This window comes from Lepus europaeus, chromosome 14 (assembly GCF_033115175.1).
Source record: "Lepus europaeus isolate LE1 chromosome 14, mLepTim1.pri, whole genome shotgun sequence".
Lineage (NCBI taxonomy): Eukaryota > Metazoa > Chordata > Mammalia > Lagomorpha > Leporidae > Lepus > Lepus europaeus.
Window position 1 is genome coordinate 37,385,953 of NC_084840.1, and position 25,957 is coordinate 37,411,909.

Sequence of the window (25,957 nt, forward strand, 5' to 3'; positions counted from 1 at the left end):
GCCGCTACACACAGGGGTTTTTGTCTTTTTGGCTCGCTGGTGTGTCTCCAGGGCTAGTGCCTGACACTTTGTGGGTTTGTAAGAATCCATGCTGAGTGCTGGGATCTCCAGCTCACGAGATGAAAACCACCTTCTGGGTCCGTGCCCCTGTGCTGCTGGGCCACGGAGGAGGCCCTGCTGATGGGGGTGTGAGCAGGTGAACCCACTTGGGAAGATTTTCCTACATGGGCCGAATCAGCCTCCTCAGGTCCTAGTCCCCCTCCCCCGAGGCACCCGATATCAGAGGTCGCAGCCTGTCCCTCTGTTGACTCCCCAGCAACCCTCCACCACCAAGCGGCCTCCTGCTGCTGCTCCCTCTGTCTCCATGGCACCTTGAAGCACTTGTTAGCCCGTCAGCTGCTGTGACAACTTCATTCCTCGTTAACACTTTGTTGCAGATAAATTCTTTCTGTTCAAATAACTGGTGCCCTTTATGTCTCCCAACCAACACGGCACACAGAACCCAGCACTCAGAAAAACCACCTGCGGCCCACAGCCTCCCTACCTGGCCTCTACCTGGAACCCAGACGCTCCCCATCTAGGTAAGAGTGGAGACAACTCCTGTTTCCCACTCTGCTGTTCCGCGGAGCCTCACCTGAGCCCTGAGCTGGAGCTGGCATCTCCCTGTGCCATGGCTACTGCCGACCCTCTGTCTCCACCGCTGCTCCTATCTTATGTTGAAGTGACTTCTTTTGACACCTGCCTCCCTCTTCATCTGTGGTGACACACACACCCAAAGGCAGGGACATGTCCTACTCATATTGGTAACCCTACTGCCTGCATCCCTCCTAGCACATAGTAGGTGCTCAGTAAAGCCCCATAAGCATCATAAACATTTGATAACCCAGACATACCATTATGAAATGATAGCCACCCATTGTAACATGCTGTCCAACCTGATATAAAGAAAAACATGTAGCTTTAAAAAAATTTAAAAACAGAACCTAGGGCCTGCTTTAATCACAACCAAGCAAAAAGCACTTTCAGATGTGAAATGTGGCCAGTCCCCAGAGAGTGCTGGTGACGCGGGGCTGTAATTATGCTAACATGAAGTCTGCGTGCTGCTACTTACATAGCCCTGTCGGTGTTTGCACAGTTCCTTCCTCAGGAAGCCCAGAGATGGCTGCACAGCTCCTGGAAGATTCCCCAGGGCCCCGAGACAGCAGCCTCACTCTGAGGCCATGAGGGTCTTGTCAGTCAAGCTTTTCTTCCCGATTTCATCTCTCCCTCTCTCTCTTTCCCCCACCTCCCCAACCCTCACCTCAGCCACCCTCGCTTATTTCTGGGAGAGCATCTATTAGAATCACTCGTGCAATAGATAACACCCCCCCCCCCCAATTACAGCTGCTAGTGCTTCCCCTGTGTAATTAGAAAGTGCATCAGCGCATGGCTCACTAGGCTAATCCTCCGCCTGCAGCGCCAGCACCCCAGGTTCTAGTCCTGGTTGGGGCGCCGGATTCTGTCCCGGTTGCTCCTCTTCCAGTTCAACTCTCTGCTGTGGCCCAGGAAGGCAGTGGAGGATGGCCCAAGTCCTTGGGCCCCTGCACCTGTGTGGGAGACCAGGCGGAAGCACCTGGCTCTTGGCTTCAGATGGGCACAGCACACAAGCCGTAGCGGCCATGGCCATTTGGGGGATGAACCAACGGAAGGAAGACCTTTCTGTCTTTGTCTCTCTCTCAGTGTCTAAAAAAAGTGCATTGTTTTGTAATGCTGAAGTTAATTAGCATAAAGGTATTTGTCGTGCAGGTGGAAGCGCGAGACCCCTGCTCTCCCTCAGCCTCACATCTGGAACCTACGCCCCCAGGACGCTCTCCACAAAGGCCACCACCCTGGCCACTGTGGTTGGCCCTCTCGTCAGCCTCGGTGGGAGGGACACAAGCTGGCTGCACGTGGCCCACTGCCGGGCAGCAGCTGCAGGTGTCCCGCAGTAGCCAAGGAGCGCTCCAGGTGCTTCCAGCCCAGGGAAAGGACTGGGCAGGAGCTACTAAGCAAGCTGCACCTCGGGGAGGGAGCCGTGTGTCTAACACAGGCGGGAACAAGCAACAGAAGGGAGGAGTGAGCAGGGGAGTGAGCTGCTCCCTGGCGCAGGCTGGCCCCGGGGGCTGGCTGGGGGCTGCTACGATGGCCTCCAAGGCAACGGGAATTCCAGAACCCACGGGAGCGCAGGATTCTCCGCGGGCTCTGTGTTGCCCTGTGCTCTTCCCTGCATCTGCAGCGCCGTTCCCACTCGCTCACCGGTGCCGACACAACACACAGAACATTGCTGATGCTCAACAGCTGCCGAGTGAGTGAATGAAACTGCAGATCCTGCATGATGCTGCCTGTTTTCGGAGGCTGCATCCACCTCTCCCCTTTCTCGGCTGGCCTCCCTCCTTTGACCAGCGTTCTTTAGGATCGCAGGTGGGCTTCATTTCAATTGATCTACACACAGGTGGTAGTGGCTTCCTGCCCTAGGCGGGAATTCCCCTGATAGGAGACCCTTTGGGACAACACCTGACCACCAAGGTGCTAATTATTGGGGGATTTCACCTGACCAGTTTTACCACTGCCTCTGTTCTGTGAGCTACTTTTAGTCTATGGTTAATGAATGACCATAAAGGAAGGGCTAAAACAACTTCAGTTAAGGGTGAGAAGCTGCAAACCTGGGACCCGGTGATAAGCTGCATCCCGACGTTTCTTTCACTGTTGTTCCATTTACAGAAAAGGAAGTGGAGGCACGGAGAAAGTGGTAGCAAGATGGCAGTCCAGGACATCTGTAGACATCTGTCCGAAGGCAGAGGGGTGCTGACTGATATTTGAATGAATGAATGTGGTGAAATTCCAGCCCCAGGGCTCTCTCTCAGGGAGGTCTGCCCTGCAACCTTTGTCTAACTTCCCCTCCCTGCACCAGTGAGCTGCAGTCACGACCTCAAGTTTCCTTCCTACGGTCATCAGCAGGTGCGCCCTCTGGGCCCAGGGAACAACTGTGACCCCAGGCAGCCTGGAGAGACCATGTTTGGGAGGGGCTCCTTGAGGCTGGAAGGAGATGGCCCAGCAAGGACCTTCTTCCCATGCCCAGGGAGGGGCTTGGGGAAAGCAAATGCCTGAACAGAGACCGTGTTCAGGCGCCAGACAGAGTCCCCCCAGCCCAGACAGCCCTGAGCCAGCTCCAGGGACCTGCAAGCTTGGACAGAAACCACGCTGGAGTGAAAACCAGACAGCCTCTCCCATTCCCCAGTGCCCCATAAACCATCCTTCAGGGCCCTGGGGAGAGCGAGGAAGCTGGATAGAACAGGAACTCTGTGTGAGATTTAATTAGGCTGAGAAACACCTAGAGCAAATTCACATTGCCAGCGCTCTTTTTTAAAAGTCCAATTATTTGTTGATCATTCAAGGGCATGAAAAAAAATAGAAAGATTGCTCTAGATTAGAGAGCGCAAAGTGAGGATCTTGTTTGGATCCCCATTCACACAAAGTAACTGGAAAAATACATCATGATACAAATGCAGGAAATTTGAATATATATTGGTTATTAGATATGATGAAAGAATTATTGTTGGGGTGGGCATTTGACACGGTGGTTAAAATGCTGTGTGGGATGCCCTCATGAGCACCTATGTTCAGGTCCCAGCTCTGCTTCTCAGTCCAGCTTCCTGCTAATGAGCACCCTGGGAGGTGGAGGCTCTTCTGTCTGCTGGTTCACCCTCCAAATGGCTGCAATGGCCAAGGCTGGGCCAGGCTGAAGCCAGGAGCCTGGAACTCTATCAGGGTTTCCCATGTTGGTGCAGAGGCCCAAGCACTTGGGTCATCTTCTGCCTCTTTCCCAGGAGCATTAGGAGGGAGCTGGATTAGAAGCAGAGCAGCTGGGCCTCTAACTGGCACTTGGATACAAGATGCCAGCATTAGAAGCAGTGGCATACCCACCGCACAGCAACATTCGCCCCTAAAGTCTTACTTGCAATCAACTAGTGAACAAAGCCTGGGCTATTGAAATTGCAAGGGGTCAGTCTATCCTCACAACTTGCCAACTCCAAATTGTCACCCTCTGCTTCTTGGGGGGCCTGTCTTCTCCACGCACCTGCCACTAGAAAGCAACTAATGTTATTCTCACCCAGAAGAGCAGCTGGCATTGAGACAAGCCAGGAGCCAGCATGAGACCACCCAGATGAGCTGGAGGCACAGCAAGACACGGCCAGGCCTTTGGCCAAAAAGGCCTCTCTGATGCCTGCCCACAAGACGCACCCAGCCCCACTCAGAGCTGCTCTGTGGTTGTGCATATTTTCAAACAGCCCAGCGCAGGAAGGTGGCTCTGAGGAGAGAGCTGATTGGTGACCTTACCAGGAAGGGGACTTTGCTGAAGATGGTTCAAGATTCAAGGCTCCCAGAATGCCTCTCACCTCAATGGCAGCTTCCCCAGTTCAGCAGGCATCGCATTCCCAAATGAGAAGACTCGCTGTGCCCTTCCGAAGGTGCATTAGAGGAAGAGAAACGCAGATTCCCCATGGAGGTCTCCCCGGGAGCTGCTTTATTCTCCTCCTAGAAGCTGGGCGAGTCTGAGAGCTCAAATCAGAGACCCGCTGCCCTGGGAATCAGTCCACGGGCAGTCACATCTTCCTCGGCTCCTGGCACTGGAGGGGCGGCTCAGCAGGGGACCCTGCAGGTGCCACATGTTCTCCCAGAGCTGCCAGGCTGTAATGCAGCCCTGTATCAGGTGCATTATCCCCAGGAGTCTAATTCATCCACAGGCGACCAGAACTGACCCAGCCGCCCACTACGGCTTCCCTGCCAAGCCCCCTGGTTGGCCAAGTGAAGGATACGACTGCGTTCGGTGAGTGCCCACTCTGCTAGGCAGTGGGCTAGGCCCCGAGCAAACATGAACATGTCATGGGTGATGGGACTGGAAGGGACAGGCACGCCAGCCTGCCGGTGCCATCAGGAGCAGTGTGGGCCCAAGTGTGGAGTGCCAGTTCTGCCGGGGAGGGGGGTGTGTTGAAGTTGATTTGTTTCTGAGAGGATTCGTTCTGAGAGGAGGAGCGTGGTGGGGGCAAGAGGCACGGAGTCACCACACAGACTCCGGGAGTCGGTGAAAGCAGGCCAGAGGTGAGCAGCCCAAAGACTCGTTTATTTCAGTTGGTACACCAGCTTATATAGCCAAGACAGCCAATCCGGTCAAGGGGCGGTCTATGCCCTAACCAATCACAGCCTGTTGCCAGGCAGTTTCCAAAGCCATCCAATCACAGCCTGTTGCCAGTCAGGCTCTGTTGTCATGTGGTTTCCGAAGCCATCCAATCACAGCCTGTTGCCAGGCAGTTTCTGTTGTCAGCGGCCATCTTGGCATGACATTTTCACCTTCTCATTCCACCACAGGTGTGGACTGCAGGAAAGAGCCCAATCTTCAGATGTGGTCACATTTGGGTGCAAGAAAGAGGCTTCACCCCAAAGCCGCATCTCCTGCTGCACTGATGCTGGAGGCGGGGCCCAAAACAACCTCCCAGGTGTTCTAGAGGAAATACCTCGGGATCTGTAAGAGGCTTCAAGGGCTCTGTGAGGAGTTCCGAGGTTAACTATTCCCTGGGATGCCATTATTTCCCGCTGAGCTAGCAGTCTTCAAAATCAAACTGCCTGTTGCAAGGTGAGCCAGATACAGAGGGTGCCAACGTAAGATGGTGTGTCTTCGTGGTTTCTCAGCTCGGTGGCGGTGTGAGGGCAACAGGCACACAGTAGAAACCCTGCTCCCACTCTGGGTTTTGATCTCCTGGGTGAGGCACATGCACCCTCCAGGGTGGTGGCGAGCAGCGGCCCCAGCGCCCGGCCAGCCACACAACTCTGCTGGAGACAACCCATGCCTTCTGGTGTGCTGTGCGGCCAGTGACTTTTGGATACAGATATTCAATATATTACAGGCAATATTTGCAATGCTTTCTAATAAAATCAGCTTTGTGCTCGATGAGTTTGCCCACCTGCAATATAAGTGTTTTACTCATGCGCCAGGCGGGGCTGGGCTCACTCTGGCGTTTGCTAGGTTGGGTGTAGTAAATATATATATACTTTTTTTAAAGATTTTATTTATTTATTTATTTGACAGGCAGAGTTGCAGACAGAATGAGAGGGAAAGACAGGGAGAAAGGTCTTCCTTCCATTGGTTCACTCCCCAAGTGGCCGCGACGGCTGGAGCTGCACCAATCCGAAGCCAGGAGCCAGTCTCCCACACAGGTGCAGGGGCCCAAGGACTTGGGCCATCTTCTATTGCTTTCCCAGGCCACAGCAGAATGCTGGACTGGAAGAGGAGCAACCGGGACTAGAACCGGCATCCAAATGGGATGCCGGCTCCGCAGGCGGAGGATTAACCTAGTGCGCCACGGCACCTGCCCCAGTAAGTATAATTAGTATATTTTTGACTTGTGATGGGTTTACCAGGGCCAAGAGGAAGTGTGGAACGCATCCAGTGTGGGGAGATCTGGTTTGCAGCATGCTGTTTTCACATGGGGTGGGACCTTGAAGCTGGTTGATGAGGATGAGAGTTACCCCAGCGGGGCCCTGGGGAGCCGCTGGGATGCTCCGTCCAGGTGGCCTGTGAGTGGCTGAGCTGACACCCACTGAGTGCCGCTGGTGGGAGCTCTGACCCCCGACACCTCACAGCCCCGACCAGATGACCAAGGACTCCTTTTCTCTGGGACCCATGGGCTCCCTCTCTGTGCTGAGACTGGCGGGGCCCTCCCTGTGTCTCCCAGAAAGGTGAGACCCCAGAGCATTCCCCTCCCATCTTCAGTTGGGGACCCGCCCCCGCCACACACACACACTGGGCCTGTGGGACGCGCAGGCAGAAGCAAAGCCCTGCGGTGTTTCGCCGTAGTCACAGCCCCTCTTTCTAGAGGGATGTTCATCCAGCTCTGCTTCCAGAAGTGGACCACTCATCCTCCGGCAGACCACCGCGGGGCTGCCACACCCCTGCCCACACCTCTCCACACAGGCCTGGGCCCCAGCCCCTCTCCTGAAGACAGCCAGCCCCCAGAAGCAGCTCTGTGCCTGGCGGCCTCTGCTCCAGCACATTAAGCCACGTTCTTGATCTGTCCCAAGAACATCGTTCCTAAGGTGGGAAGAGCTTGGGCACTCCCCAGGTTGAGTCACTAGAGGAAGCCAAGACTCTCCTGGACACAATTTTATTTTTTTATTATTATTTTCCAAAGATTTACTTATTTATTTGCAGAGCAACACAGAGAGAGAGATAAGGAGAGGAATAGAGAAAGAGATTTCTATCCACTGGTTTACTCTCCAAATGGCCCCAACAGCCGGGGCTAGGCTGGGCTGAAACCAGGGCCAAGGAATTCCATCCTGATCTCCCACATGGATGGCCAGGGCCCAGCTACCTGGGCCATCTTCCACTGGTTTCCCTTACCAAGCACATTAGCAGGAAACTGGCTTGGAAACAGAGCAGCCAGGACTTGAACCTGCACTCAACATGGTATGCTGACATCTCAAGCTGGGGCTTAACCCGCCAAGCCCTAGCACCCATTGTGGGTGACTTTCCCTGCCCTGGGTCTTGGGCCAACTTCCCATAGCTCGAGGCTCAGTGCTACTTAGAGCCCCAGGGCTGCCAGCCTGCTGCGGTGGGGCAGGCCAGTATCTTGGGGACAACCAGAGGCAGCAAAGACAAGGAACAACCAATGAATGCCACAGAATGGGAAAGGGGAGGGAAGAGGCATGCCAGAAGGCAGGGAGTGTGGTCGATGTCGGGAGCCAGGCGTCAGACCAACACACAACACAGCCACTGCAAAGGAAGAGACGGGGGTCAGCTCACGGCCTCCCCTGGAGCTGGGGCGCTCACACTGTGACCCGGACTCCTCCCACCCCCTGTGAACCCCCTGAAAGGGTCTCACTCAACTGCAGGAAGCTCTTAGCTAAGTCATCAACCCCCAAACCAGAGCACTACACAAATATAACCTAGAAAAAACTCCAGACCCAAAAGGGACTTCCAAAATTAGGTATATGTGTGTCCACAACCACACAGATGTACTCGTATATTCACATATGTACATACACACATAAGGGTACTGCCAAAAGTTTGTGCAAATGAAATTAAGAGTTCATGTTGGTATCAAAAAAGGTGAAATCTATGCACACTAGGGAACTTCAAAAAGGTTGTGGAAAATGCATTTTTTGAAAAAAAGTATGCATAGCATTGAAAATGTCTTGCACCAAATAAACTTACCTTTTAATTTTACTTTTCCGTGAACACTGGACATAGCCCTTGTGTCTATACATACATGGTGATGTGTGCACTGTGTGCTCACACACACCCCTGCTTAGTGACATAGGCACTATGTGTTCATATACACTCCTGCTTGTGTGTACACACTCTACTCCCAGTTGTCATAATTGTCCTGGGGTCTCCAGGAATCATTCACGCTCCCAAAGAGGCCTTTCCTAGATCACAGGCGAGGGGTTGATGATGTCCCCATTTCAGAGAGGGACAGAGGAGCTTGGCGGGGCGAGCAACCCCCTACTGCCTCAGAAGCAGATCAAGGGCCGACGTCTCCCCCTGGCCTGGACCACAGGACAGGTCTACACCTCCTGCTGTCCCATCTATTGCCAAGGCTGCAGCCCTCCACAGGGGAGGTGCCACAGCATTTGCTGCCTAAATGTGCACAAGTTGTACACAGTGAAAACACTCGTTTGCATCTTCATTTCTACATTGGTACCATTTCATTTGTTATTGCTGACATACGTCTTCCTTCTGCATGGCAACCTAACACATCTGTTCCTAGAAACCAAAGACTTTAAGTTGTGGTCCCCATTGCAAGTCCATCCCAGTTAACCAGGGTTTGCACCTTTGAAATGTGGCTGGAGCTTTAAGACAATCACAAAAAATTGAAAGTGCCTGAAAGTCTACAAATCACAGCCCTCCCCCCAGGACCTGCCATGGACCCTGCATGGGATCCACCGGAACTAAGACAGCCGAGGGTAGCACCGCTCAGCACCTACGCCATCCAGAGCTTCCTAGCACCATCAGACCTCGAGCCATTACCTCAGCCAGAGAGAGCTGCACGGTGCCACTCTGGTCCTTGTCCAGAAGCCTGAACAGTTCTGAAACGCCACAACAGGAATGCAGTTACACAGGGCAGACACTGGACTGCGGAGCTGCCCTCGCCTCCCCCTCCCTGAGCACGCACAGCAGACTGCCAAGGCCCAAGGGGGCAGGGGAAGCCCCCATCTCCTCACTGGACGCTGTCAACGTGCTCTCAACATGAGCTTCACCAAGGCACAAATGTCACCACTCAGCCACTTAAGGTCGCTATTGGAACGCACTCACCTTAACCACAGGTGCACGATAATCTGAGTGACGGCTTTTTTAGTCTCCAAGGAAAAGCACACTGTGCCCTCGGGTCTGGCCAATTCCATTTCTGCCTCCCCTTGACCCAAGAGTTCCGAGCTCTGTCTGCAAGTTCTAGAGAACCCCTGGCCTCCCAAAGGCAGTGTCCGGTTCTGCCTCCTGACCTGGCCCCCGACCACTCCCTGTGCCTAAGGGGAAAATGGGCTGGGGTTCAGGAAAGGCGGCTCACTGAAGAGGCTCTCCAGGCGGATCACACAGGCCACGAAGCCGTCGAAGTCGACTCCGAGCTTGCTGCAGGCATAACGCATGGCAATGGTCCGCTGCACCTGGTTGTTGAGGGTGAAACCTGAGGGCAGAGGGGACCTGGGTCACAGGGGGAGCGGAAGACTCAGCCAGGACCCGGAGGGAAACCCACGGGGCTGACATCGCCGGGCTCCTCTGGGGTTCTGTGTAAACCTGCCTCCTCCAGGGGGATCCCACAAGTGTGCTGTCATCAGCCTCCTCTTGGAGACCCTGCGTCAGGACCAGCCTTTTCCCTGGCCCAGCACTACCTTGACCGTGGTCACATTAGCCACAGCAAGTAAAAGTGGAGAAGGTGAGGGCCTGACTGTCGTGGTGGTCCCCTGCCTGGCTCCTTCACAGCCCCACCCTCTGATGGCTGTCACCTTCCCGGTAACAGGCAGAGCTCTTGGGAAAATTCTCCAGTGGCATGTTCTGTAGAATCCAGCAGCGTTCCCACCTTCTGGGATAAGGAAGGTGCTCAACAGAGCTTTGTTGAAGCACTGATGTTCAACATAAGGCAACTAAGTGCCAACAACAGTCATTAGTAGCCATGACAACGAGAGGCACCATCTGCAATGGGCACACCTGGGCCCCAAGACCTGTCCACAGCATGTGTCCTCACCTGCCTTCTTGAGGGCTGTCCTCATCTCATGGGCATCGATGGTCCCCAAGTGGTTACAACCCACGTCCAGATAGATCTCCTGGAACAGAAATCCCAGGCAGAAATCAGCCATCCATGGCCCCTGCAGCCACATCCCTCCATGCTGTGGCTTCCTCAGAAAGCCAGGGGCACTTCCAAGAAGAGAAGTCATTGCCTCTTCCCAGAAAGGTTTCAGAACAAGGACAAGAGCTTGGGCTGAGGGCCAGCTCTGGCTCTTTTGCTCTCTGAATGGTGGGGCCTTCAGGGCAGGAGTTGGCATGAGGGTCTCTAGGTGCCTTCTTGTTGCTCCCTGAACAATGGACAAAAAGCCTGAACAAATCCAAGTCTTGCTGGTTTTCACTATGATTTAGGATCCGGTCAGCCGACAATCCTAACAAGATGTGGAATGAGTGTCAGGGAGAGTTAGAACCAAGGAGAGGAACCAGAACCCAGGGGATGCCCAAGTGGGAGAGAACTTACCAAATACTTCTGAATTTTCAGCCAGAGCATCTTCAATTCATCTGGTCCCAAGGTACCCGTCCCATTGCTCTAGGCATGTTAAAGGCCAACATGATGGAGTCTCAGTTCTACATTCACACGACTTTCTCTCGTGACCTTGCATGAGTGCCTTAAGGTCTTAGTCAACCTCCCAGGTCTGCAGCAAGCAGAGTGGTAGGGGTTAACAGTGGGAAGTCAAATAAAGACACAAGTCCAGCGTCCACAAAGTCCCTCCTTTGAGGCCAAGCACAGAGCTAGGAACAAAGGCCAAATCATGAGCCAGAAGACCCCTCACAATATCATTAATTAGCATCTAACACCCTCATCAGCCTGGGTTATCAAGAGAGGAGTTATGGGGCCAATGCTATGGTGTAGTGCGTAAAGCCACCGCCTGCAGCGCTGGCATCCCATATGGGTGCTGGTTCAAGTCCCAGCTGCTCCACTTCTGATCCAGTTCTCTGCTATGGCCTGGGAAAGCAGTAGAAGATGGTCTAAGTGCTTGGGCCCCTGCACCCACGTGGGACACCCAGAAAAAGCTCCTGGCTCCTGGCTTCAGATCGGTGCAGCTCTCACTGTTGCAGCAAATTGGGGAATGAACCAGTGTATGGAAGGCCTTCTCTCTGCCCCTTCTTCTCTCTCTGTGTAACTCTGACTTTCAAATAAATAAATCTTAAAAAAAAAAGAGGAGTTACATGACCTGTGTGAGAAGTAAACATTTGGTTCATTTTCAAAGCAAAATGTTTATCTATGAGTAGACAACTAGCTAGCATAACAGCTTGCAGATGTGTGGAAAGTTACACGTAGCAGCTAGCGTAACAGCTAGGTTACATGCACCTGGAAAGTTCTTAGGCAAACAGGACATTAAGTGTGGCCAAAACAATTGAAGCAAATGCTGGGAAGATTGTTAACCCCGTAGTTACTCAGCCCATGAGGAACCGGGGGAGGGGCCTATGTGCTAGGAAATAAACAGCTTGCTGTAATCGGCCCGGGAGTGCTGGCCCACCAGGCACCTGGTCTTGCATGGCCGTTAATAAACTCTCGCTTTCCTTGCACTTCCTGAGTCTGAGTCCATCCTCAAGTGGACCTGGAGGTTGTTTCTCACACCTGTAAATTCACTGCCAGTTTAATTTATGCGGTTGATCATTCAGATGATAAGTTTGTCAGACTGTCCACACTCTGTGAGACAAGTCATCAGGAGTCATCAGGAATGGGATTGGAATTCTCGGCCGTGCAGTCTGCTTGTCGGCCACCACACAGCCAACACAGGTGGCAGGTCACGTGGAATGCCCTGCGTCCAACTTACATCCACTCCGTGAATACCTACTGAGCACCCTGCTAGACAACGGGGATTTGGTTTTGAACCATCTTTGCCCTCAAGAAGTGAAGTCTCTTCGAAACCTTTCTCAGATGGTGCTTGTTCAGCCCATGCTCTGTGTACAGGCACCGGACATCTTTGCATTTCATTCCATCCCCACAGTAGCCACTCAAGCTAACTTCCCACTTTCCAGGAGAAGAAGCTGAGCTTCAGAGCATGCGAGCTCCCCACACTTAGACACCTAACAAGTCATGGAGCCAGACTTTGGTCCCCTGTCCTCAATTCCAGATACAAGTGCCTGCAGAGACCAGAACTACTGAATCAGAATCTCCAGGCCAGAGACTTGGGCAACAGTATTTTAAAAACTGCATGCATGGGTGGGGCTGGTGCTGTGGCACAGAGGGCAAAGCTGCCACCTGCAGGGCTGGCATCCCAGATGGGCGCCGGTTTGAGTCCCGGCTGCTCCATTTCCAATCCAGCTCCCTCCTAATTACCTGGGAAAAGCAGCAGAAGATGGCCCAAGTCCTTGGGCCCCTGCACCCATATGGGAGACCTGGAAGAAGCTCTGGGCTCCTGGCTATGGGTGGGCCCAGCTTCAGCCATTGCAGCCATTTGGGGAGTGAACCAGCCTTTCAAATAAATAAATACATCTTAAAAAAAAAAAAAAAAAAAAAAAAAAAACAAGCTGCATGGGTGAGAAAGCATGGATAACAGATCCTGTAGTACTAGAAACATCACGCTGAGTGGAAGGAGCCAGTCACCAAGGACCATATGGTGCAGGGTTCCATTTGTATGACATGTCCACAACAGGCAAATTTATCGAGAGAGAAAATAGATTAGCGGTTGGCTAGGGCTGGGGATTGAGGGGAAATGGGGAGTGCTAACATCAGTACAATGTGTCTTTGGGGGATGATAACAAGGTTCTAAATTATTTGGTGGCAGTTGCCCAACTCTGTGCATCAATGGAAACCCACTGAACTGGACACTGAGGGGCCTGCTGTGTGGTACGTGAATTTTATCTCAATAAAGCTGAGGGCTTACAGTCTGCACGGGCTGTTCTGCTGCACAGCACGATCGAGAGCCACCACCCCACATCACCAACACTGCTCAGGGAAGACGGAGAGTCCCAGTCCTGCACCTGCCCCAGGCATCACTTTCAGGAGGTGCTGTTGGACCCCCCACCCTTTGCACCTTTACACCTAGAGTGTTCCCTGCACCTAGGATGCCCTAACCTCTCCACTGGTGAGTGCTGGTATCTCCTGCAAATTCACTCGATGAAACCTAATCCCCATGTGAGTGTATTAGGATGTGGGGTACTCAAGAGGTCCCATGGGTGGAGCCTCCATGCATGAAATTAGTGCTCCTATAAAAGGGATCCTGGTAAGTGCCCCACCCCTTCTGCCATGTGAGGCCACGTGAAACCATGGCTGTCCACGCAGCAGGAAGCAGGCCCTCACAGACAACCATGTCTGTGGCAGCCTTGATTGTGGCCTTACCAGCCCCTAGCAGAGTGAGAAATGAATTTCTATTGTGTAGAAAACATCCAGTTTACGGTATCTTGTTACAGCAGCCTGAACAGCCTAAGACACGATTCTTCACTATGCCATGAGGGTTACATTAGACCAAAGAGAGCAAGTAGATTCTATCTGGGGTGATAAGTCTGAACTATCAGTAGTGGCTGTCCAAAGGCCATGTGAAGACTCTGAAACAAAGACCGGACAGTGGTGGGAAGGGGGCCGCTGAGCACAGTGGGAGGAGCATGTGACCAAGAGAGGGTGGGGAGGCAGAAGGGCACAAATGCCACCCACCTGCTGTCTACAGACCAGCAGGATTCCCAACAAGTCAGGTATACCCTGCATGCCTCAGATTCTCCCCCTGTAAACCCAGGGCATCTCACGCTGCCTGAGGACTCCCAGTGACGCGACCCATTTTTCTTTAACGTTTCAAGCACAACTCCCGACATAGGCTCAATAAATGTTGCTTCCCTTTGCGGTTTTTCCCTTGTCTACCCTTCCCTTTCTTCTTTCTGGAAAAGCTTGAGAACAGCACAAAAATAACAACAATCTGACATTTAAAGGATACATCCAGCAAGCTGATCATTTCCCGGCAAGTGTTGATGTTGAATCCATCGAATTTCATGTCCGTTCCTAAATAAACACATAGAAAGTAACCCCCAATGCAGGAGACCCCAGAGACATCGGCTGCAGTGTGCAGCCTCAGGTGGTCTCCACAAAGAGGAAAGAGCATCACGGTGGGCTCCGGACGGGTCTCCCTGGGCCTCTCGTGCCTTGGGAGGTAGAACAGGTGACCCCAGCGTCAGCATCGGGGCTCAACATTCCAACCTGGGCTTTGTTATTTGCAGGCACAGACTTTGACAAATTAATGTTTCTGAGCTTCAGTCCCCTCCATGTCTGATGGAAGAGCAATAGTAATAATAGTGACGACACATTGCCCAAGGTTTGCTTGTGCAGTGAGATGGTGCTTGGTACATGGTAAGTTCTTAACAAAACACCTAATTGCTCTAAGCCCTATATACCTACTCTCCAAAGTGACCCCTTGTAGCAGATGCTCTCATTGTCCCCATTTTGTAGACAAGAAGACTGAGGCCTAGAGAGCTAATACCATTTGCTCCAAGTCACATAACTAGTGGGGATGCAGCTGGGATTTAAACACAGGCCACCTGGCTCCACAGCCTGTGTTACTAACTACACACATAGCTGCTTAACATCAGCTGTCACCCTCACTTGCTAAATCCAGCATCTCCTGGGAGCTCCAGCCATCCTTGGCCTCCAGCCTCACTTCCCTCACATCTGGGAGCCAGGGTCAGGTGCCAGAGCCCCTGCAGCCCTCTCCTCCCCGCTCTTCTCAGAAAAGCTAAAAGCAAGAGAAGGGGCGGTCTGTCCCAAGACAAGGCTCCCCAGGGAGCCGCTCAGCCCCATGTCTGTCTCCTGGAGGTACCCCCCTAACCTTGTGGCTAAACTTCTGCCTGCCACATTCCCATGTCAGTCCTGCTGTGCTGGAGGAATGAGAGCCCATCCCTCAATCAGCTGCAACCTGAGCCGGAAGAGCAGCCAGCTCCGTGCAGCTTCCATAGGCCTGGGGCAGCAGGGAAGGAGCAGCCCTGGCCTCCTGGTGCAGCTGACACTCTGCCAGCCCCCAGGCTTGGAGTCTAAGAACAGCCCACTGGGAGAGGCAGCATCAGCCTTTGCACAACCCTCCCCCAAAGACCCTCTACAGAACGAGGTCTTAACTCCACAGTGTCAGTGTCATTCATCTGGTGAAAACATTATTTCACTTAGGTCAGTCCCAGCCCAGCTTCCTCCTCCTGGGGCTCAGCCCACAATTTCCTCTGCACCACATGGCTTCAGTCCTGCAAGGTCTCCCTGGTTGCCGGTCACATTCTCACTTCCACCCAGCGCCCTGTGCTCCCCAGCCACTGGCTGCTCCTGTCTTGCTGGATGGAATCAGAACCCTGGGGACAGCAGATGTTTGGCACAGTGGTTAGGATACCACTCGGGATGCCTGCATCCCATATCAGAGCAACTGAGTTCAAGTCCCGGCTCCAGTTCTGACTCCAGCTTCCTGCGAATGTGCCCCCTGGGAGGCAGCAGATGGTGGTTCAGGTACTTGAAGCCCTGCAATCCACGTGGGAGGCCTGAATGGAGTTCCAAGCTCCTGGCTTCTGCCTGGCCCAGTCCTAGCTGTTGCAGGCATTAGGGGAGCAAATCAGCAGATGGAAGATCTCTCTTGTATCTATTTGCCTATCTCTCTCTTTCAAATAAAATGAAAAAAAAAATAATAATAAGTTTTGAAAAGCATACCCCTGGTACCAGAGGCTGAAGCCCCTTCTCCTCACCTGAGCCCCTGGCCCAGCACTTGCCATCCCCACCCACCCTGTGCCCTGGCTGCCCCCTCAGGTCACCCCTCCCCGAAGAGAAACTCACGTTTGGAAAACGCCCCATTCAGGACCGTCCTGAGCACGCTGGCAGTGATCTCAGAGCCCTGGAGAGAGGGACCCAAATAGGAATCACAGTGTACCCTGACCAAGCTGTCGGAAGGCGTCCCTGCGGGGCCGCTCAGCCAGCTCCCCAACCCCTCGTGCTGGTCACTTGCCAAGCAAGCAGGGAGAGGGGCCGATCCAGCCCCGCGCAGCAGGAGACAAGAGAAAGAGAAGGTAGGCAAAGGCCTCGCCAGGTGCGAGTTTTACTTTCCTGTCATTGTTGACGTTCTCAATTCAGCAAGGCCCTTGGCAGCCAAGGAAGCAAGGCCTGGGCAGCAGGACCGGGGGCCTGCACCTCCGTCCATTTGACTCCCACGTGCAGGGCAGTGCCAGGCGCTGCACCTGCAGGTGTTTCTGATGTGTTTTCTTCCAGCAAGGCACCCCTGGGGGCAGGGCCATGGGTGGTCCCTTTCCCAGGCCCGAGGAGCAGCTTGTTCACTGAGTTCATTGGGATGCTTGAGGCCCTCTGAGTCCCACTGTGCTCTGACTTCTGGTCCCCTCAGGACAGTACCAACTGAACCCAGGCCAGCAGCGTGGACGGGAAGGGCAGGGGATGACTTCTTTCTCTTGCTCCCTATGTCTGAGACATGCTCAGGCTCACAGACGGGGCGCTGCTGGCTTCTCAGAAGGCAGGGAGCTGGGCTACACCTCCGCCCTGGGCCAGGCTAACTGAGCCACCTTTCTCCTGGGCTGGGGACTGGGGACCTGCCTCTGAGGGTCATGGCCTTAGGGAAGTTTTGCCGCTGATGCCCCACCCTGATAAGGCCAATTTACAAACAGAAAGGCTTTGGGCAGGACCTGGAGTTGAAGCTTTTCTGGCTTTGGAAGCATCAGCCAGGTGACTGGCCTCAGGCCCATGCTCACCCTCTCCCTGCAGTGCCCTGGGTGTTTGCAAGGGCTGAAGGGACAGACGCAGAAGCTGGGGAAGCAACGGGGTCCTGAGACCCTTCTTGCCCCAGGACCCAGGAAATAAAGGGGACGTGACCAAAGCATTCCTGAGCCTGCTCCTGCCCTCACCTTCCCAGCAAGCTCCTCCAACAGGCTCTGGAACCTGCCGTCTTTCTCATCCAGCTCAGCGGGATGCGGCTAAAAGGAGAGACAGTTGCAAAGTTAAGACGGAGGAGAGAGAAAGACAAAGACTTAAAATTCACTCATTCATCCACTCACATCTACTGTGCATCTGTCCCGTGCGAGACGTGTGTCCCTTGGGGACATTCGGCGGTGAACAAGAGGACATTGCAGGTCCTGGCCCCGGGCTCACAGTCCACCAGGGTGCTGTGCTGGGGTCCAGGGCTTCTCCCCGAGAGATGTAGGGAACCAAATTCCAGCACCCCTGAATTTCTAATTTCAACCCTGAATCGCTTTCAGAAAACAAAACCACTGACACGAGAACCCCAGGTTGGGTCTTTGGCATCCTAATGGATTCACTGATGACCTCTGACCTTGTGGGGCGGGGTCCAGCAGGTGCACAAAACTTTGGGGTCAGGTTTCTATGCATTTGCTGAGCTTTCATTAGATTCTCAAAGAGTAACACGATTGCAAGGTCCCCAGAAACAGCAGAACTGGAGGTCAGGAGAGCAGGGTTCCCACAGCAGACTGGCCACTTACTAAACACCGAGAGCTCCGAGTATCCATTGCCTCAATTCTCCTATTAAATTAAGTAGGCCTGGCTCATGGGGTGAGTCGAATGGGAGCTAATAGGTGTCAAAGTCCTTTGGGAATGACAAGCCGCTCCATGAATGTCTGTCCGGAGACTCTCTGATATGACGGTGAGCTCTGTCCAAAATAGAATGCCCCCTCCCCAACCCGCTGTCACCGCCAGACAGAACGGGAACATCACAGCTTCCCAGACAGCCTGAAGGGGTTCCAGAGAGCCGGGCCCATTGCTTCCAAATTCATCACTGAGACAAGGACAAAAGGCCCGAGGCGGCCTGATGATCCTGCACCAATGCGTGCCTCTGCGGCGGGCTCGCTTCCTGCCAGCCCCTTGCACAGGCTCTTTCATTTACACCCGTGGACCCGGGAGGCTGCTCTCGGCACCGGCCACACTTCAAAGACAGAGGCGCATCCAAGTTCCAAAGGTGTGTTTGTTCAGCCTGTATTTCTCCCTCCCCTATCCAAGCGGGCTGCCGGGCCTCTGAACAACTGCCCTCGAGCTGGGGTTTTCAGAGGGAGGAAAAGAGCTACTGCACGTGGTGGCTGTCTTGGAAAGTCCTGAGTCCACTGAAAACAGCGACCCATGGGCTGGTCTCTCTGTGGTGTGTGTGCATGGCGTGTATGGTGTGTGATGTGTGTATGTGTAGTGTTTGGTGTGTGATGTGTGTATGTGTAGTGTTTGGTGTGTAATGTGTGCATGTGTGTGTATGGCGTATATGGTATATGATGTGTGTGTACATGGTATGTGTGGTGTGTGATGTGTGTGTGCATAGTATGTATGGTGTGTGGTATGTGTGTGTATATGTATGGTGTGTATAGTGTGTGATGTGTGCCTGTGTGTGTTGGAGGGAGGGGCTCCCTGAAAAGAAGAGGCAGTTTCCCAGAGACCCAGAAGATACTGAAAGGCCCAGCACCTTAGCATACTGGGAGACCTTGGGAGGCTCCACAACCACACTCCGGAAGCTGGGCCCTGGGTCTGGGAGCTTAGAGTTCACCAAAGATTCCAAGCCACTGGCTGAGGACAGAAGCCAAGAAGGAATCTGTGAACTGATCACAGGTGACCAGTGTCAACACACCAGCGCAGGAGGCTCCCTGCTGCTCTGGGGTCTCAGATAAACCCCAAGACTATGGGAAGTGGAGATGGGAAGCCCAGTGACGACTGAGGGTGAACTCCTGCCAATCTGGGTCAGTGGGGGCATGGAGTCGGTTTTACATTGATTCAGCAGAAAAGAAACAAAAAGGAGGGAGGATGAGTCTCACCACCTGAATGGTGGACTCTGCCCACACTCTGCCCTGGAAGCTGTGGCTTCTCCAACATCCCTGGGACTCATAGCAAGAGATGCCACCGAGACAGCTAAGTCCTCCTGGGGGCAGTGGGGCAGTGGGGAGGCTGGGCTGGCATCGCAGCTGGGGTGGAGGGCACGAGGGAGAATTCTGACTGGCTCAGCTCACCTACAGCCACAAACACAGACAGGCTGTGGCGGAAGGAATGCAGCTACTGACCACTGGCCCCAAGTCCCAGGGGAGCAGTCACATCCGCTTGGGGCTTGCACTTTCAAGCTAAGAAACATGACACGGGGCTGGTACTGTGCAGGTAAAACCACTGCCTGCAAAGCCAGCATCCCATATGGGCACTGGTTCACATCCCAGCTGCTCCTCTTCCAACCCAGCTCCTTGCTAATGGCCTAGCAGTTAAGATCCTGCTTGGTAACACCAGCATCCCAGATGGGAGTGCTGGGCTCAAGTCCCGCTCTGGTCCCAGTTACAGCTTCCTGCTGATGTGCACCCTAGAAAGCAGCAAGTGAAAGATAAAGAACCCGGGTCCCTGCCGCTCTCTATGGGGACCTGGACTAAGTCTCAGGTTCCTGGCCTCGGCCTGGCCCAGGCCTGGCTGTTGTGGTCATTTGGGTAGACAAGTCTCTCTGTCTCTGTCTCTGTCCTTCTCTCTCTCTCTCCCCACCTCATTTTCAAATAAAATAAATGTTTAAAAGAACTATGACCTCACAACTTTGATATGTCCAGTAATAGGATCTGTCTCAAGCCTCTCTCAACCAAGGACAGCCCAGCCACAGGGGTGCTCACGTGGCATCTGCAGCCAGAGGCACCTCAGGCTGTTTGGGCACACGGAATGGAGGCAGAAGCTGGGCCCAGGAGCCCCAGCCCTGGGCCAGCACCTGCCACAGTGAGCAGTGCAGCCACAGGGAGCAATAGCCCTCAGCGTGCTCCCAGCACACACGTCATCTCTGGGGAAGGACAGAAGTCAGGCACACGCGAGGGAGAAAGGAGTGAGGAGAGGGGGAACCCACGCCAAACCCTGCACACTTCTTCCTCCACGGTCTGCTCTGGTGTCACCTCCTCGTGGGCCTTCTCTACGTGCTCCCTCCAGCAGGTGCAGGGCCATCTGACAGGTGCTGTCCTCCAACTTTCCCATAAGCTTCCCTCACTTCTCCTCCCAAAGACTGGAGGGCAACCAGAGAGCAGAGGACCAGCGGCATCGCTCCTGTCGACTTCTCGGTCTTGCCCAGAATGGCCAAGGCATACAGTGACCGCTCTGTCTGTGGATCTGACTGCCTGGATGTGGGCAATGCTACACCTTCCCCAGCTCCACTCCCAGGGACTGGGAACAAACCACAAAGCTGTATCTCATCTTCATCAGGAAAAGCCAGGGCCCAGAAAATGTCATAGTCCTGATGCATAAAGTTACCATCCTTCATATATAAAGAACCCCAGTGAACCAATAAGAACCCCCAAATGACTGCGAAGCGATGTCAGAACTCAGCACACTAAAAGACGGCATACCTCATGTGGGCTTCCAGCCATGACATCCCCGATTTCCCTGAAATACAAAGGAAGAGGCCAAACATGAGATAAAGCACAGCTAATGGCCAGGGTCTTTCAGGAAGATTTTCTCTCTTCCCACCCAGGACCTTCGGCTTCTACTAAAAACTGCATATCCTGACTCTTTAAACAGGATCCTTCCCTCCCCAACCCCAACCTCTACCCTGAGCTTCCAAGTCCAGTTGGCTCATCATGGAATATTCTAGAATATTCTACTCTACTGGGCTGCTCTTCTAGGGTAATTCTCTCCCACACTTTGCCCCAGTTACTGCTTTTCTCCTCTGCAAACCTATTTCAACATTGCTGTTGAAGTGGCCTCCAGGGAATGAGGTAGCAAGCCACAGCCTGTGCACACACGTGTATATGTAGTATGTGCTGTGTGTGCTGTGTGGTATGTATGCTGCATTGTGCATGTGTGTGTGGTATAGTTGTGTGTGTGTGGTGCATGGTACACATGTGGGGGGTATGTGTGTGGTGTGTAGTATATGTGTGTTTGGTGTATACGTGTGAAATATGTTGTATGTGTGTGATGTGTGGTATATGTGTGTGAGGTATGGTATGGGGGTGGTGGTATATGGTATACCTGTGTGTGTATGGTGTATATATGTGGGTGGTGCATGGTGTACGTGTGTGTAATGTGTAGTATATATGTGTGATGTGTGTGTGTGTGGTGCATGGTGTACATGGGTGGGGTGTAGAGTGTATGTGTGTGGTGTATGTGTATGAGTGGTGTAAATGTGTGGTAGATGTGTGTGGGTGTTACATGGTGTACATGGGTGAGGTGTATGGTGTTTGTGGGGGGGTGTATGTGTGTGTGATGTATGTCTCTCTGTGGTATATGTGTGTATGGTGTATGTCTGTGGTATATGCGTGCAAGTGGTGCATGGTGTACATGGGTGGAGTGTATAGTGTGTGTGTGTGGTATATGTGTGTGTGGTGTATATGTGCAGGTGGTACATGGTATACATGGGTGGGATGTATAGTGTGTGTGTGTGGTATATGTGTGTGTGGTGTATATGTGTGGGTGGTACATGGTATACATGGGTGGGATGTATAGTGTGTGTGTGTGGTGCATGTGTGTGTGGTGTATATGTGTAGGTGGTACATGGTGTACATGGGTGGAATGTATAGTGTGTGTGTGTGGTATATGTGTGTGTGGTGTATATGTGCAGGTGGTACATGGTGTACATGGGTGGAGTGTATAGTGTATGTGTGTGGTACGTGTGTGTGATGTATGTGTGGGTAGTACATGGTGTACATGGGTGGAGTGTATAGTGTATGTGTGTGGTATATGTGTGTGTGGTGTATATGTGCAGGTGGTACATGGTGTACATGGGTGGAGTGTATAGTGTATGTGTGTGGTACGTGTGTGTGATGTATGTGTGGGTAGTACATGGTGTACATGGGTGGAGTGTATAGTGTATGTGTGTGGTATATGTGTGTGTGGTGTATATGTGCAGGTGGTACATGGGTGGGATGTATAGTGTATTGTGTGGTATATGTGTGTATGTGATGTATATGTGTGGGTGGTACATGGTGTACATGGATGGGGTGTGTAGTATATATGTGAGGTGTGTGTGTGTGGTATATATATGTGTGGTATATGTATGTGGTAGTGCATGGTGCACGTGGGTGGGGTGTGTAGTGCATTTGTGTGTGTGGTATATGTGTATGGGGGTGTATGTGCTATGTGATATATGTGTGTCTGTGGTATATGTGTGTGTGGTGTGTGTGCGTGGGGCATATTGTGCAGATGGTACATGGTGTACATGGGTGGGGTATGCAGTGTATGTGTGTGGTTGTGGGGGTGGTGCAAGTGTGTGGGGTGTATGTGTGTCTGGGGTGTATGTGTGTGTGGTATGTGTGGGGGGTGCATGTGTGTGGTGTGTGTCTGTGATATAAGCAGGCACAACTGTTCCTTGCTTTCTGGCATTTGCTCAAGGGCTTCCTGTGAGTACCAAAATACACGATGCTCAAATCTCCTCTATAAAGCAGCACAGTATTTACATAGAACCTACACAGCCCTCCTGTGGACTCTAAACCATCTCCAGATTACTTCTAATACCTAATTATACAACATAAATGCTACGTAAATAGCTGCTACATTATATTGTTTGGGGAATAATGACAAGAAAAAAGTCTGTACAGGTTCTGAACAATTTTTTTCTTTTCTGAACATTTCCAATCTATGCTTGCTTGAATCCATGGCTGCTGAATCCATGAATATGGAGATGCCATGGTGTATGGGGGAGAGTATGTTTTGTGTACATATTGTATGTGCAGTATTATAGGGGATATGGTATATGATGTGTGGGGGTATTATATGGTACATGGGTATGTTACTGTGTGGGCATGTCACATGTATGTGTGGTATGTGTATAGTATGTAGATAACATGGAGAGATGTAATGGAGAAGCCCTATGTGCAGGAAATATTGAGCATGTGTGGTACATGTGTAGGCTATGATATGTCTTATGTCTACGTGGTGTGTGTATACTGTGTGTGATGTGTAGTATGTGATGTGAGTTGTGTGTGGTATGTGATTTGAATAGGTAGGATGTGTGGTGTTTGGTGTATGCAAGTGTGGTATGGTGTGTACATATGTGTGTGCTGTGTGTAGCATGTACATGTAGGGTGTGTGAGTGGTATGTCCACGTAGGGGGTGTGTGTAGTGTGTTCTATAATACAGAGTATGCATATGTGTGTTGTATACATATAGGGTATGTGTGGTATGACATGTACATATAGGCTGTGCACATGTGTGATATGTGGCATGTAGTGTAGGGTATGTGACTGTGTGGTGTGTTGTGAGGGTTGTATGTGTGGGGTGTACACGTGTGGTGTGGCATGCATGTGCAGGGTGTGGTGTGTATGTATGTGCATGTGTGTGTGTAACAAGGAGGAGGTAGTGCTCCCCTCCTGACCCTGTCCTCTGGGCCTCCCATGGCCCCTGGGTGCCCCCCAGCCCTCCAGCCAGGCTGCCCCAGTGCCTTTCTCACCAGCCTCTCCCAGGTCCTAGTGAGCAAGGCGGAGGGCACAGGAGGGGACACCAGTGCAGTACCTTGGGGGCTGTGGTGTTTTACAAACCTCTGAAAACAGAGGTGCCCCAGCCACAGGACCCCCACGCCCTGCCCTTTCCCAAGGCCGCCCCGTGCTCAGACAAACCCCACCGTGCAGAGGGAAGGGGGACGCACAGGGCCTTGGCCTTCTTCTCCGAGAACACCCTCAAGCAGAACTCGCCGTCCTTGAAGGGCTCGAAGGTGGACGGCACCACCAGGTACTCGCCGGGGGGCAGCCGGGTCCGGCCGCACACCTCCCGCAGGTTGATGAAGGTGCCGGAGCGGGCGGACGGCTGGTGGCCCAGGAAGAAATCCCGGCCCAGGTGCACGTCTATGTGCCTCTCCAGCTGCACAAAGCAATAGGAGAATCAGTTTCTCCTTAAATCTTGGAAGATGCCATCCAAAGAGCTCGGTTTTATTGCGCTGATGTAAGGATCGTTGATTTTTAACACCACGTTAAGAGTCAGGGGGCCTTGAAGTCTGTCCAGCACTCACTGTGTCAATCATCATGTGTATTCTGAGCACCTTCAGTGCCAGGCCCAGTTTGAGGCACTGACATTGACTGCATGAGCTTGGCCAGACCCCTATCCCCCACGGGACCTCCCTGGTTAAACAATCTCAGGGGCATATGTCATGGTGCCTGGAATTAAATGGCCCCATCCCAGAGCAGAGTGCCTGGTTCAGGTTCTAGCTACTCCACTTCTGATCCAGCTTCCTGCTAAAGAGAATGCTGGGAGGCAGCAGGTGATGGCTCAAATAGCTGAGTCCCTGTCACCCCATAGGAGATGCACACGGAGTCTCAGCCCAGCCCTGACTGTTGCAAGAACTTTGGGAGTGAACCAGCAGATGAAATCAATCTCTCTCTCTCTCTCTCTCTCTCTCCCCCTCTCCCTGCCCCCTTCCCCTGTCACTTTCTATTACTCTGCCTTTCAAATAAATTAAAAAATAAATAAGCATTTTACAAGAAAATGAAGGGTTGAACAGCAAGGTCTCCAGTCTGTACTAAGGTTCTCTTTAGATATTTTTTTCCTCTTGATCCAACAGACTCTTGTCCTGCAGCATCCCTGGGGGTGTAGCATTGACCTTCCAGCTTAGGGCTGAGGCTACAGAAGAGAACTTAAATCTTAGTCCTTAAGCAAAAGCAGCCAGGAAGCAGCTGAGAAGGAGGCAGGTGCAGCCAGGCCCAGGGTGGGCCCCTCCTGGTCCCCTCAGGACCCTGGAAGAGGGGAAGATGGTCCCACGACCCACCTGTTTGTTGAGGAAAAGGAGGAGGCTGTTGGTGCGTGACATAGGCTAATTAGTGACTGCAGAGTGCTTCTGAAACACAGGTGCCCACGTTGCTGCTGCTGTGATGAGGCCTCCCCATAGCACTGCCTCTTTGTGCTCAGTCTTCATCAAGATGCCTACGACAGGGCAGGTGCTGACGAGCAGCAAGGGCTGTGACTCCCATGTGACCGACCTGAAGCTGGATTGCCCACTGCGGGGCGGACAGAGTCCACTCAAGGGCACCACACCCTCCTTGGATCCCTGGTCTGTTAAGCAGGGGAGGGAAACAGGGCTACCCGCCCCACCATCCTGGCCAGGGCTCATGCATAGCTGAGGTCCCCACTTCCCACCAGGGACCCCAAACAGGCAGGTGTCAGAAGGTCTCTGGCCCTCAGATCTTCCCCTGCCATGTCAGCAGGAGTGACGGGAGATGGGTGGAGCAGGTGTAACAGAGAGTGGGCCTCAAAGCTGGCCAGGGACCAGTGTGAGCACTAGGGAGTGGGCGAGAGACAGACTTGTTAGATCCTCAGACCCTTCCCAGGCCTGCAGAATGAGAAGCTGGGGGGACAGGGCCTAGCGACCTGCGCTTCTACAAGGCCTGCAGCGGACTGATTCTGAGGCACCTTCAAGCTGGACAACCTTGGACCTGAAGACTCCCTGGCAGAGCGCAGTACCCAAGGTGACACACTGAGGGCGCTGCTGGGGGAGGGGCTGCCGTGTGTGTGTGTGTGTGTGTGTGTATACAGCATTGCACTCAAAAGGCGCCAACTGCACTTAACTTGGGTGCTTTTGGTGCCAGGACACTGAAAAGCACTCATGGAAAAATGGAATTAAAAGTTTATTTTGGGGGCCAATGCTGTGGCGTAGCAGGTAAAGCTGCCACCTGCGGTGCCTACATCCCATATGGGCACCGGTTCAAATCCTGGCTCTGCTATGTCCTAGGAAAGCAGTAGAGTATGGCCCAAGTGCTTGGGCCCTTGCAAGCATGTGGGAGACCAGGAGAAAGCTCCTGGCTCCTGGCTTCTGATTAGTGCAGCTCCAGCTGTTGCGGCCA

The 25,957-nt window shown here is 52.9% G+C and overlaps 1 protein-coding gene across 1 annotated transcript in view; it reads right to left on the reverse strand.

The window, feature by feature from the left end:
- Nucleotides 1-7,641: 7,641 nt before the first annotated feature.
- Nucleotides 7,642-25,957, reverse strand: part of CAPN8 (calpain 8) — a 70,630-nt gene continuing 52,314 nt past the window's right edge. The window contains exons 12-21 of the mRNA XM_062211336.1: nt 23,773-23,984; nt 20,540-20,576; nt 17,102-17,170; nt 16,029-16,086; nt 14,167-14,231; nt 10,752-10,820; nt 10,254-10,332; nt 9,579-9,695; nt 9,044-9,102; nt 7,642-7,786 (exon numbers count right to left, since the gene is read on the reverse strand). Coding sequence (XP_062067320.1) covers nt 7,763-7,786; nt 9,044-9,102; nt 9,579-9,695; nt 10,254-10,332; nt 10,752-10,820; nt 14,167-14,231; nt 16,029-16,086; nt 17,102-17,170; nt 20,540-20,576; nt 23,773-23,984 — 789 coding nt within the window. The 3' untranslated portion in view covers nt 7,642-7,762. The remainder of the gene's footprint in view (nt 7,787-9,043; nt 9,103-9,578; nt 9,696-10,253; nt 10,333-10,751; nt 10,821-14,166; nt 14,232-16,028; nt 16,087-17,101; nt 17,171-20,539; nt 20,577-23,772; nt 23,985-25,957) is intronic.